This window comes from Microchirus variegatus (assembly GCF_963457635.1).
Source record: "Microchirus variegatus genome assembly, chromosome: 9".
Classification (NCBI taxonomy): Eukaryota; Metazoa; Chordata; class Actinopteri; order Pleuronectiformes; family Soleidae; genus Microchirus; species Microchirus variegatus.
In genome coordinates, this window is record NC_139810.1 from 3,971,261 (window position 1) to 3,984,286 (window position 13,026).

At 43.2% G+C, this 13,026-nt stretch overlaps 1 protein-coding gene across 1 annotated transcript in view; it reads left to right on the plus strand.

Moving 5' to 3' along the window:
* Nucleotides 1–2,864: 2,864 nt before the first annotated feature.
* Nucleotides 2,865–13,026, plus strand: part of zbtb46 (zinc finger and BTB domain containing 46) — a gene marked incomplete at both ends in the record, with an annotated part of 55,082 nt that continues 44,920 nt past the window's right edge. The window contains 2 exons of the mRNA XM_083894650.1: nt 2,865–3,050; nt 4,374–5,289. Coding sequence (XP_083750776.1) covers nt 2,865–3,050; nt 4,374–5,289 — 1,102 coding nt within the window. The remainder of the gene's footprint in view (nt 3,051–4,373; nt 5,290–13,026) is intronic.

Here is a 13,026-nt window from a genome sequence, read left to right on the forward strand (position 1 = left end):
GCACAGGTGTGTTTGACCGCGTGGACTCAAAGGAGACGCTGTGGATGTATTTGATCTCACAGGCGATCGGGTTGAGCAGAGCTTTGCCTAACGTGACCTGAAGTGTGCCGGCTCCCCCCGGAGCGAAACGCTGCCGTCAACCTCGGCCGACACGAGCTGTCACGTCTGGGGAAAGACCCACGAGAGCCGACAGCTGCGGCGTTTCCCAAACAAATCGATTGTGTGTTTGGTAACATTCTGTGTCCCTGCAATTTAGCCCTCACTGAGACGAGAGGGGGAGCAGTGGCTGCTAATGCTCTCACTAATGCACTGCAGTGTCTCTGTGTGTGTGTGTGTGTGGGAGTTCTTATGGTTCGTCTTTGTTTCTCCGCGACCTCATTGAATGGTTCAAAAATAGTGATGTCCATGTCTAAGGGTGAATTCCAATTCCTTGCTTAACCCTCAAATCTCAAAAATGCTCCCTCTAGTGCAAGTGCTGTCCCGATTCTCAGATAAATTAAGTTGAGGGGCAAGTTTAAGGGCTGCATCGCCCTCAATATTGAGATTTTCCGAGACCACCCTTGGGAGCAAGGGCTACCCAGAATGCATTGCGTGTTTTCACATAACAAAGATGGCGCCGCAAGCAGCGAAACGAGTGCGATACAAATGAAGTATTTTCTTTGTTAATAGAGATATAAAAATGATGAAAACCATTGTATTATCTTAGTTTAGGCCCATATTATGGATTACTGACGTCATTGTTGCGTAACATTTATTTTTATTTTACGATCTTTTGTCAATAGCCGGCGGAGAATCATCTTATAACTAACTGACAACCTAATAACTTGACTGACAAACGGATCGTAATAAACAATCCTGACGTAAATGCGTTCTTCTTCTTCTTCGGAGTTGACAGACTGTTATTCTGCCCCCTACAGTCTGAAGACGTATCTGCATTTAAGGGGTGTCCCATTTCTAAGTGACAAAATAACCCTCAACACTTGGTTTTGAGGGCCAGTTAAGATTAAGGGTTGAGCTTAATCTTTTACCAAAGCAAACGGGCAAATACTCGATCACTTTCTTCACTTTCTGTCGATTATTGTCTTGGTGTATAATGAAGTCAATTCTCTAGTAAAGTGACCGTTATAATGACAGCATCACAATACAGCGATTCTGCAATAATCAATACATCGCAAGACATATGTTACAATATAATATACAATAAAACGATGAGGTGCAGCAGAATTTTAAGAGTGTTGCTGCTGGTGAGTATTGATAACTGACATTGATATAATCATCATTACACCAATCACTAATTGACATCAATACTAATAAGTAATAAATAATTAATAATTAAACTAATTAATATCACCATTGATTATCGATACTCTTAAGTATTGATTTCTATTGAGGTGATGGTGGATCAGTCAATTGGAAGGTTGTGGGTTCGATACCGAGCTCTGCTACACGCTGAAGTGTCCTTGGGCAAAACACTTAACCCAACGCTGTTCCTGGCGCAGCATGTGAATGGTCATGACAGATGTGTGTGATTTAGTAACGCTTTAATAATTGATTCATAGAGTAATTATAATGGAGTTATTCAATTGTAAGAACACGACAGTGTGAGCAGATTCCCTCTGTCGTTACTTCAGAGGGAGGAGGAGAACGTATTGTGAACATAAATCTGAAGATCACATTCTCAAATGTTGGTGTGAACTGAACTGAGCGAGATCAGAACCACGGAGGTGAATCTTCCTTTTGACTTTGACGGATTCAATTCACGGCTGAAATCAGAAGAAGAGGAAAAAAAGTATTTATTGATAAATGTAATAGTTAAATTGTCTGCACTAAATGAAGTGTTGTTCGTCTACTGAGCTGTTTTTGTAGAAGTGTTCTGCTTTCAAAGTGACACGCACACACACGCACACACACACACACATGAACCTGTCACACAGTTTTTTGTTGTTGTTTTTTTTCACTATTAATCGCGGGGCTGTTTTTAAACATCAAACCTGCAGTGGTTAAAACGTGGTTTCTATTGATGTCATTGGGTTTTTTTTTTCTGTCTTATGACTGAGACATCATTACTCTGGCTCAGGTTAATAGGAGTTAAAAATAAATCCTGTAAATTCACGGGCAGCCCATGCACAAGAGGAAAGGGAACTTGGCTCGGAACCGGAGGGTTGCCGTTACGACTCCCCACCAGGTCAAAAATAGGGCTGCAAATTTCTTGAATTTCAAAAAAATCGTTAAAATTATTCCTTAAGAGGTTTGCAAATATTTTCAACGGATCCTTGTTCAGGGCGATGCCGACTATTATGATGGTAAATTTCAAGTCATTCAGAGATACTTTTTGTTTTAGAGACTAAAGTCAGTTCACTGTCAAAGTGCATCAGGGCAAATGATAATTTCCTGAATTTCAAAAACTCATGAAAATTATTCCTTAAGAGGTTTGCAAATATTTTCAACAGATCCTTGTTCAGGGCGATGCCGACTATTATGACGGTAAATTTTACGTGATTCCGAGACACTTTTTGATTTTGAGACTAAAGTCAGTTCACTGTTCAAAGTGCATCAGGGCTAATGGATCATTTCCTAATTTTCAAAAATTAATTAAAATTATTCCTTAAGAGTTCCTCTGAGCAAGGTGCCCTAACCTGGTTGCTCCCTGGTAGAGAATGGGTTATTTGAATTGATTGATATCGGGCTGCAACAATTACTACATTCACTGCCAATTAGTTTGAGTATTTACTTTTCGTTCAAATACAAAGATAAATGTGAATACGTCCAGTTCTATTTGCTCCTGTAAGGAGACACATCCTGAGTTTGTTTCCTTCTGTGTCCTCGCAGGTGTTTGCAGCAGAGGCATTTGTTCAGCGACACAGATGAACAACAGGAAGGAGGACATGGAGATCTCCTCTCACTACCGTCAGCTCCTCAGAGAGCTCAACGAGCAGAGGCAGCACGGCATTCTCTGCGACGCCTGCGTCATCGTGGATGGGAAGATCTTCAAGGCCCACAAGAACGTCCTCCTGGGCTCCTCGCGCTACTTCAAGACTCTTTACTGCCAGGTAAGGCTAACATTCTCAGATCATAGCTGCTGTTTTTTAAAAGTTTGAAATAGGGCTGGGCATTATATCGTGTATGTAGGCAGGCTACCGGCATGTCCCTTTAAGACACTCGGTTAACTCTGTAACAAGCGAAAGAGACGGTGAGGAAAGACGAAGCTGCAACCGCGGCGGGTGCGGTAGCAGCTTTGCCAACTTGCCGACTTTGTCGCTAAATCTGTCTGACTCCTCCTAGCGACTTTTTTTTGTCAAAAGCAACTCGTTACAAATCTCCCGACTTGTGGTGTTATTGGAGACTTTTGTGGTGTTTGCAAACTCTCGCGTGAAAGCACGTATCCCTCTCAACATGCAGCGGGTGCTGCCCGAGCCCGAGTTAAACCCGACGATTTTTTAATACGTGAGCCGTAAATGTACACGTACGTCCTCCCCACAGCGGGAGCTTGTTGTAGCTGCTGCCACAGTCTAATTTACAACAATAACAGAGCCGCTGAGATACGCACATGTTGCTAATTGACGATACGCTTCCTGGTTTTTAAATGATGCGTTCGCGGCCGCAGGTTTTTACACCCTCACGCAATACGACGTGCTATCACATACCACGCGAACACGACGAGGGAGAAAAAACACAAATGCTCGATCAAGGGCTCAGGCAGTGAGTCAGAGCGGCGTAAACGTTTCTTTTACTCAGTCTCACACAAAATAAATCACTGCATTTGATCAGACGTAAAACACACACACATATATACATGATCAATTATGCAAATTAGGCGATGACATCATCTAGCGCAGGGGTGTCAATCTAATTTTCACTGAGGGCCACATCAGCATAGCGGTTACCCGCAAAGGGCCAAACTGAATAAATGTAACTAGATGTAACCAAATATAATGTAAAATAAAGGTAACTACTCAAAATAAATAACTTTCTGTATTTATTACTTATTCAATTTCACTCGTCGCATGATGCATATGCAACGATACGCTCCGATCTAGTGGTGGTGCCTTCACTTGATGGGTAACACAATCGCCATGCATTGTGGGAAATGTAGTTTATGGTCAACGCACGCCTTAAAGCTGCATAGACCTATTTTAACACAGATTTTTAAGACCAATTAATCATTCGCGGGCCACATAAAATGACGTGGCGGGCCACATCTGGCCCCCGGGCCTTGAGTTTGACACGTGATCTAGCGTCTTCAAACTTATCGTTCATTTATCCTTATCGAGGTGAGCTGCTCAATATATCGTGATATTGATTTGAGGCCATATCGCCCAGCCCTAGTTTGAAACAAGACAACATGGCTTTGACACACTCCTTTTCTTACTCAGGTAAAGAAAGGGGCGGAGCCTCACCACCAGACGACTGTCACTCACTTGGACATCGTCACGGCGACGGGATTCAAAGCCATCTTGGACTTCATGTACTCGGCGCACCTCGCCCTGACCAGCAAGAATGTGATCGAGGTCATGTCGGCCGCCAGCTACCTGCAGATGACCGACATCGTGCAGGCGTGTCACCGTTTCATCAAGGCCGCGCTGGACATCAGCATCCGCTCTGAGATGGCTGACGAAATGGCCGACTTTGAGATGGGAGCTGTCGCTGCCGTCGGCATAGGTGGAGGAGGTGGTGGCGGCGGCGGCGGAGGAGGAGCGAATTTAGCAGGAACAGGGAACACTGTGGGAGCCACGTTAAGCGGAGGAGGAGGAGGTGGAGGCGGCGGCGGCGGGATCATGGGCATAGCTTCTGAAGCTCTAGCCTCCATCATGTCCGGTCGCAGCACCTCCCCTTGGCTGGCGAGACGCACCAGCCCAGCCAACTCTTCTGGGGACTCGGCCATCGCCAGCTGCCACGAGGGAGGCAGCACGTATGGCAAGGAGGACCAAGAACCTCCCAAGAGCCACGAGAGCCAGGAGGAAGCCTGTCACGACTCTCAGCCTGCCTGGCCGCACGACTACAGGCCCGTCACCGTCAAAGAGGAACAGGTTTCCCCCAACTCCTCCTCCAAGCAAGGGAGCGGAGGAGCCCCGGGAGGAGGTGGGGAGGGACCCTGGCAACCCATGTCCGGGTCAGGGCGGAGGAAGAACAGGAAGAACAAGGACACGGTCAGACATATCACCCAGCAGGCTGAGAGTAAGTGGGACAGAGAGCGAGACAGGGAGAGAGACAGGGACAGCAGGCCTGGATCTCCTCTGCCCTCCATGTTGGCAGTGGCTGGATGGAACTACAGCGGACAGGACATCCCAGGTAAACAACACCCTATCCTACAAACACACTCTGTTCACTGTTTTCACACTGAAAGGGATATTTCAGATTGTGTTTGAATTGTGGTTCAAAAGACACTTCAAAAAAGCAAGTTGTTCGATGTAGTCATCGCATCAAAGCCAACCTCTAGCATGCCAGGGGAAAAACTTGCTTGTGATTGGGCTACCTTGCCTTTTTGGTAGCCAAAAACAAACTTGAAGCTCTCTAACAAGGGGCTTGATGAAAAGAGAAGGCACTTAATCTGGGATACATTTTATTAGCGAGGCCTTTTCTTGGTTAGAAACTTCTTTTCCTTGTGTCCGAAGTTGAACGTCCGTGTCTTAAGCATGTGTCAATACCGGCTTAAGCAACCACACTTCAGAGATGATGGTTTATTGTAGATATTTTGGTCACTTTAATTTAGGGCCAATTCCAATTCCTAATCTTAAGCCTCAAGCTCAACCCTTAATCTTAACTGGCCCTAAAACCAAGTGTTGAGGGTTATTTTGTCACTTAGAAATGGGACACCCCTTAAATGCAGATACGTCTTCAGACTGTAGGGGGCAGAATAACGCGAAAGCTGCGTATTTATTACGATCCGTTTGTCAGTCAAGTTATTAGGTTGTCAGTTAGTTCTAAGATGATACTCATACAAATACCACAACCACGGACATATTCAGCTGACAGTTACCACACACCACACCATTGAAAAGTAAACCATAGCAAACCATCGATTGTCCGCACCGGCCGGCTATTGACAAAAGATCGTAAAATAAAAATAAATGTTACGCAACAATGACGTCAGTAATCCATAATATGGGCCTAAACTAAGATAAAACAATGGTTTTCATCATTTTTATATCTCTATTAACAAAGAAAATACTTCATTTGTAGCGTACACGTTTCGCTTCTTTGGCGACATCTTTGTTATGGCAAAACACGCAATGCATTCTGGGTAGCCCTTGCTCCCAAGGGTGGTCTCGGAAAATCTCAATATTGAGGGCGATACAGCCCTTAAACTCGCCCCTTAACTTAATTTTTCTGAGAATCGGGACAGCACTTGCACTAGAGGGAGCGCACATTTTTGAGATTGAGGGTTAAGCAAGGAATTGCTCAAAATGGTAGTGTGGGGGTTCATACTGGTTTGATGACTTTGAGACTCATGGCCCTTTTCCACAATAGTCCTGGCTCGCCTCGGCACGGCACGGTTTAGGTTTCATCTCCACTACAACGGTGACGCGACACACTAGTGACTTGCGGCAGGGTTTGTGATCAGCAGTGTTGTCCCTAAACACACCAGGCTCCTCTGTTCAATGTTGAGATTGTAGACATTTCCCTGGTAATTGCAGGAGATTAACCCACATTTTTAACTGATATACAAGTGTCAGACGCGCCTTTGACCAATCAGTGTCCGGCAGTATGGCGACGTCACGCATAGCATCGCCTCAACGAGCTTGGGACCTCGCCAGAGCAGGTGCTAAAAAACTAGCAGGTAGAATGCTAGTGGAAAGGCAACTTAACCGTGCCGTGCCAAGGCGAGGCGAGCCGGTGGAAACACGCCAACGGGAGTTCCTTAGACTTGCAATTAGTGAATGACTGTTGTGATAATGAGATTAAGGTCGTGTGTGAGCATCAACACCTCGACTGAGGCACACTCTCATTTACCTGCACGCGTCTTTTAAAACCTCTCTAATCAGCGTTTCCTGTGCCCAAAACCCTATTGTTAACTTTTGTTAACTTTTGTTAAACTTTGAATGCATGCGAGTCCTGCACACTGATTATTAGTATTAACTGACCCCTTACCCACCGCGGGGTGTTAAGATTAGCAAGCTTCGAACGCTAACGTGTTAGGCCCAAGGTGATTATCAAGAGCTTGGAGGTGTGATGTGAAGCCTGGATAAATGTGGATGGATAATGCAGTCACTCCTGTCTGTATGTGTGTATATGTGTGTACTTGTATTTGTCTTTAGGACCAGTAGTCACCAAAACCTGGTCCTAACTTAATTTCTGAGGAAGTTAAGTGGTAAGATTTGAATTGTTGATGTTAGGGTTAGGTGTTGACTGGTTAAGGTCTGAGATAATGCTTTGTTTGAGCTGTCCCAATGAATGGATGTCAATGCAGTGTCCTAAGAAGATTAGCTTTGCAAACGTGTGTGTGTGAGAGGGAGCGTGTGTGTGTGTGTGTGTGTGTGTGTGTGTGTGTGTGTGTGTGTGTGTGTGTGTGTGCAATGGGACCCAAGGCATCAATAGGTAGATCATTAAAAGTAAGAGAAGCTAATCCTGGGCGCATTAAGGGAGTTGGCTGTGAAATGGGCACACACGTCGCACAGTGAAAGAAAACAGGATAATTGAATTGACCTGGGTCACTGCACGGATTACTAGCACGTCCTCGCCATCCCAGACTCCTCCCCCTCCCTGTTTCTCTGGGGTTTAGGGAAGGACCTTCTGGAAAGGGCAAATTGAGGGAAAATGAGAGAGAGAGAGTGAGATTGAGAGTGGTTGATCAGAGCGGTATTACGTTAATGAAGGGACTGCATCATTTCAGGGTTTTCAGGGTTTGTCTATTTGGTGTTGAAGATTCTTTAATACAGTGATCAAGGAGTCAGAGACTCTCTCACACACACGATCAATGACTGAAACACCTTAAAAATAAACACTTTTAAGGGATCTATCACCAGAAACATGGCAGAAAACCATCACATGATAAAAAATCTACGCCTGCCAGTTCACTTTATCTGACCATTAGATGGCCTTTTCTGACCGTAACTAATATTTGCAAACTGCTTACTCTGCCGCACCAAAGTCCGTAGTTGTGGGGTTGATCTACATCTGCCTCGTTTGTGTATAATATAGGTACAAAAAAACATTGGTGAATAACAACTCCTGTGTGCCATTTTCTCTCCAGACTTTGGTGTGGCAAAGTGAGTGCTTTACAAAATTAGACAAATTTCCGTAACACTTTAGATTAGGGAGCACATATTTACCATTAACTAGGTGCTTACTAACCTATATAAGTAGCATACTAGCCCTTTATTATGATGATTATGAGCACATATTAACACCTTATTTTACCTCTATTATGACATGAATTAAGATTTTTTCCTACACAAAGTGTCAATACGTGCTTAATATTTTACTAATAAAGGGCTAGCATGCTACTTATTTGCTATGTGTTCCCCAATATAAAGTGTTACCCAAATTTCAAAGGCTGTCCAATGACAAGATGAAGTGGTTAATATATTCTTAAGAAAGTGTAGACTTGGTAAAGCTAACTTCTATTTTTTCCTATAGGGGTTAGGGCTAACCCTAATCCACAGGGCTAACCCTTATCCACAGGGCTAACCCTAACCCTCAGGGCTAACCCTAATCCTCAGGGCTAACCCTAATCCACAGGGCTAACCCTAATCCACAGGGCTAACCCTTATCCACAGGGCTAACCCTAACCCTCAGGGCTAACCCTAACCCTCAGGGCTAACCCTAATCCTCAGGGCTAACCCTAATCCACAGGGCTAACCCTAATCCACAGGGCTAACCCTAATCCTCAGGGCTAACCCTAATCCACAGGGCTAACCCTAATCCTCAGGGCTAACCCTAACCCTAATCCAGCACAAATGTTGAAACTTTCTCAAACCCACAAAGCCAAAGATTGTTTACCCTTCATCACGGGCCGATCACACCACAACACTTCATTCCTGTTAGCCTTTTAGCTTCTGTGCTGTGGTAAAGGCTAAGGTTGAAGTGTGGCTGTGGCAAAGCAGCCATTAACAGGAGAGTTGTTTTCTCACCTAAAGGTTAGAGGAAGTCTAGTGTTGCTGCCGGTGTCCTCTCACCTGGTTCACGCTCTACAATAACCAGCACTTATACAACAGAGTACGTGGTTCTTTCGTCAGGCTGACTTTGCCATTTAGCAGCGAAGCTTGTGTTACTGTGATCATTGGGATTGTGTGTTTGCGGTTCGCAGGAGTTGGTTTGTTTGTGTGTTCAGGGAAAGTTGTGGGGATTACAGAGTGAGATCATAGTTGGTATGGGGTGTGTGTGTGTGTGTGGGGGGGGGGGGTGTGTTAGGTGGTAAAATAGTGGAAATAACCTCCAAAACCATTCATGTCAAACAGGAACCAAATTCTTCTCAACAGTGTCGTGTTACTGAAGTGTCTTTCTGGTGTTCCTAAATTAACATTTAAGCTAATTGGTTTTCAAGTAGTTGAGATGCTCTCACTCTGAGTTGGAGGGGTTGGTTTGTAATCTGTAGGTTTTCAGAATATTTTTTATTTTTTTAATTTGAACTTATTCCCAGTTCCAGTTATTGTCTCTATGCTTTATGGCTCGTTTATAAACGGGTAATAAACGGGTAGGTGATCGGCACACGATCGTGAGGTGAGACTTTAAATAGAATTGTATACCCTTTTTTAATTCCTTGGCTTTTCCATATGCCCGCACATCTGATTCAGATCTTCTGCAGGTGACAAAATCCCGGGCTTACGGAGACTTAAGACATAAGTAGACAAATGCTAATAAGCTCACTGAGATCTGGTGTATTTTTAACCCTCTGTGCCAGCGATAGCCTGCGACAGGAGGCTGTTTGACTGATGACGTGGGTGAATGTGAAGAAAGAAGTAAGAAAAACTATTTATTTTATTGAAAGACCGTCTTAGCATCTGATTATTGTTTTTATTTACACCATTACACTGTTGTTGTTGTTTTGGATCTTGTTTCCTGAGTGGTTTTGGGTGATTCCTTCATTTGTTCCACTCGGGGTCAGTGGATTGTACCATGATGTCCAGCTATTAAGGGCAATGGGAGGTTAAAAAACAAGAATGTCAGACTGAGATTAGCCTAATTGCTTCATTCTTTATTGATGAGAATAAACCAGACACACTCACACCCGACCTGTCAATGTGTTACTACAGGAAGTGACTGAGGATAATGTATGGATGTGTAAAGTGTATCAGTGCAGAGGCATTTTCACGTTGACATTAACAGCCGGAGGAATTAAGCTAAGTTTTCCTTTAGATCCCCTTTGCTTGTGCACGTGTTGTGTTGAATTGATGTCATTATGAAGGCAGCTAGCGCACGATCTCACTCCATCTTAAGCTTAACCTCGTCAGCTGACACACACAGTTGATATCTTAACGTGTTTGCAGGCAGGTCGCAGTCACTGTTTGCCTTTTCCTGTACGACACTACACTACATTAGAGGTGACAGTTTCCTGGTGAGTATCGTAGTCTCCACTTTTCCTGCCTGCTCATGTCGTAAACCTTCAAATAATTACCTACATTTATATTTTTAGTCTGGTCCCCCGCTGCTTTCTGCCAGACCCGGATTAAAAAGCATCCACAATTCAAAGACAGCAGGGTTTTTAAATAAAGTATGTTTTCTCTTTGATGCATCATGTCAGAATCTGTGTAATGCTGAGACAGAGAGACGAGAAACAAAAACAATTTGTCAAGTGGCAGCGTCTATACCTGATCTATCTATCTATCTATCTATCTATCTATCTATCTATCTATCTATCTATCTATCTATCTATCTATCTATCTATCTATCTATCTATCTATCTATCTATCTATCTATCTATCTTCCTACTTAGTGTGCTAGTCAGCTTACGATCGATCTATCAATCTGGCTAGTTAGCTTACAATCGATCTATCCTGCTAGTTAGCTTAGGATCTATCTATCTTGCTAGTTAGCTTACAATCGATCTATCCTGCTAGTTAGCTTAGGATCTATCTATCTTGCTAGTTAGCTTACAATCGATCTATCCTGCTAGTTAGCTTAGGATCTATATATCTTGCTAGTTAGCTTACAATCGATCTATCCTGCTAGTTAGCTTATGATCCATCTATCTATCTTGCTAGTTAGCTTACAATCGATCTATCCTGCTAATTAGCTTATGATCCATCTATCTATCTTGCTAGTTAGCTTACAATCGATCTATCCTGCTAGTTAGCTTAGGATCTATATATCTTGCTAGTTAGCTTACAATCGATCTATCCTGCTAGTTAGCTTATGATCCATCTATCTATCTTGCTAGTTAGCTTACAATCGATCTATCCTGCTAATTAGCTTATGATCCATCTATCTATCTTGCTAGTTAGCTTACAATCGATCTATCCTGCTAGTTAGCTTAGGATCTATATATCTTGCTAGTTAGCTTACAATCGATCTATCCTGCTAGTTAGCTTATGATCCATCTATCTATCTTGCTAGTTAGCTTACAATCGATCTATCCTGCTAATTAGCTTATGATCCATCTATCTATCTTGCTAGTTAGCTTACAATCGATCTATCCTGCTAGTTAGCTTATGATCCATCAATCTATCTTGCTAGTTAGCTTACAATCGATCTATCCTGCTAGTTAGCTTATGATCCATCAATCTATCTTGCCAGTTAGCTTACAATCTATCTATCCTGCTAGTTAGCTTATGATCTATCTATCTATCTATCTATCTATCTATCTATCTATCTATCTATCTATCTATCTATCTATCTATCTATCTGCTCTGTAGACTGAGAGCTTTTGAAAACCTGACTTTCTTCCTTCCTGGGTAGAAAAACTAAACTTGGTCTTTAACCGTCATAATAACAGCTTTGGGAAAAATTTTGTTTGTTTTTTCCGCTGGCATTAAAAAGAAAACCTATAGTACGCACGCACGCACGCACGCGCACGCACACGCACACGCACACACACACACACACACACACCGTGTGACCTTTAGTGACAGCTTGGGGGATTTTTGGCAAACTGGTACATGGTGGGTGTGATGTACACACTCTCTCATGGAGACATGAATAGTTCAATCACACGTAGGCCATTCTTTCCACTTCCCTCCAGCCGTTACACATTGATTACATCGAGAATCTTTTTGTGGATTCCATCATCTGTACCTGCCTCTAACAAACACACACACACATTCACACACTCCAGACATGATAATGATGATATTTGTACTCTAAACACTTTACATGTTGTCAAACATTTATTTAACTGTGTTTTAAATGGGTGGAACCTTCTTCATGTACTCAACGTAAATATATTAATTTTTATTTGTGCACATTTTCACATGCTGAGGAACGAGATGACCTCAAATTAACTTTATTTATAGTTATAAAATGCTCTCTTGTTCCAAAACCATATTGCTAGCATGATTCACAGTGTTTTGTGGGTGGAGCTTTGTGCATTTCGTCAAAGTGTAGCTGCTGTTGCTAAGCTAGGCATGCTAGGCTGGTCATCATCTCAGTTAAACTCTTAAAATGTCCCCTTAAAGATGTGGAGAATCCTTAAAGATTTAATTGGAAATGTAAACTTTTTTCCCAGCAGATTCCCGAGGATAGACGCTTGTGACGTCATATTTATGTGCCGTTTACCAGTTAGCTCCATTAGCTTCTTTAGCGCAGTTGAACTAGAGCGGTCTGTTTACTCTGGCACAGGAGTCCAGGCACCGTTTACCAGTTAGCCACGTTAGCTCCTTTAGCGCCGTTAGTGTTAGCCTACAGTGGAACTGGAGCGGTCTGTTTATTAAAGGGAAAGAGCAGCGCTACAAATAACCAGCGTACCTGTGTACTGCGTATGTGTGCCTCTGTTTTTAAAGTTTAGCGTTTACTTTAGAGCATTGGTTCTCAAAGTGCGGCGCACGGGCCAATGGCGGCCCGCAGAAACATTTCTGGCGGCCCGCAGTGAATTACAGCTGATAGTTTTTATCCAGGAGCTACTAAGCTTGTTAAATGTTTATTGGACATTAC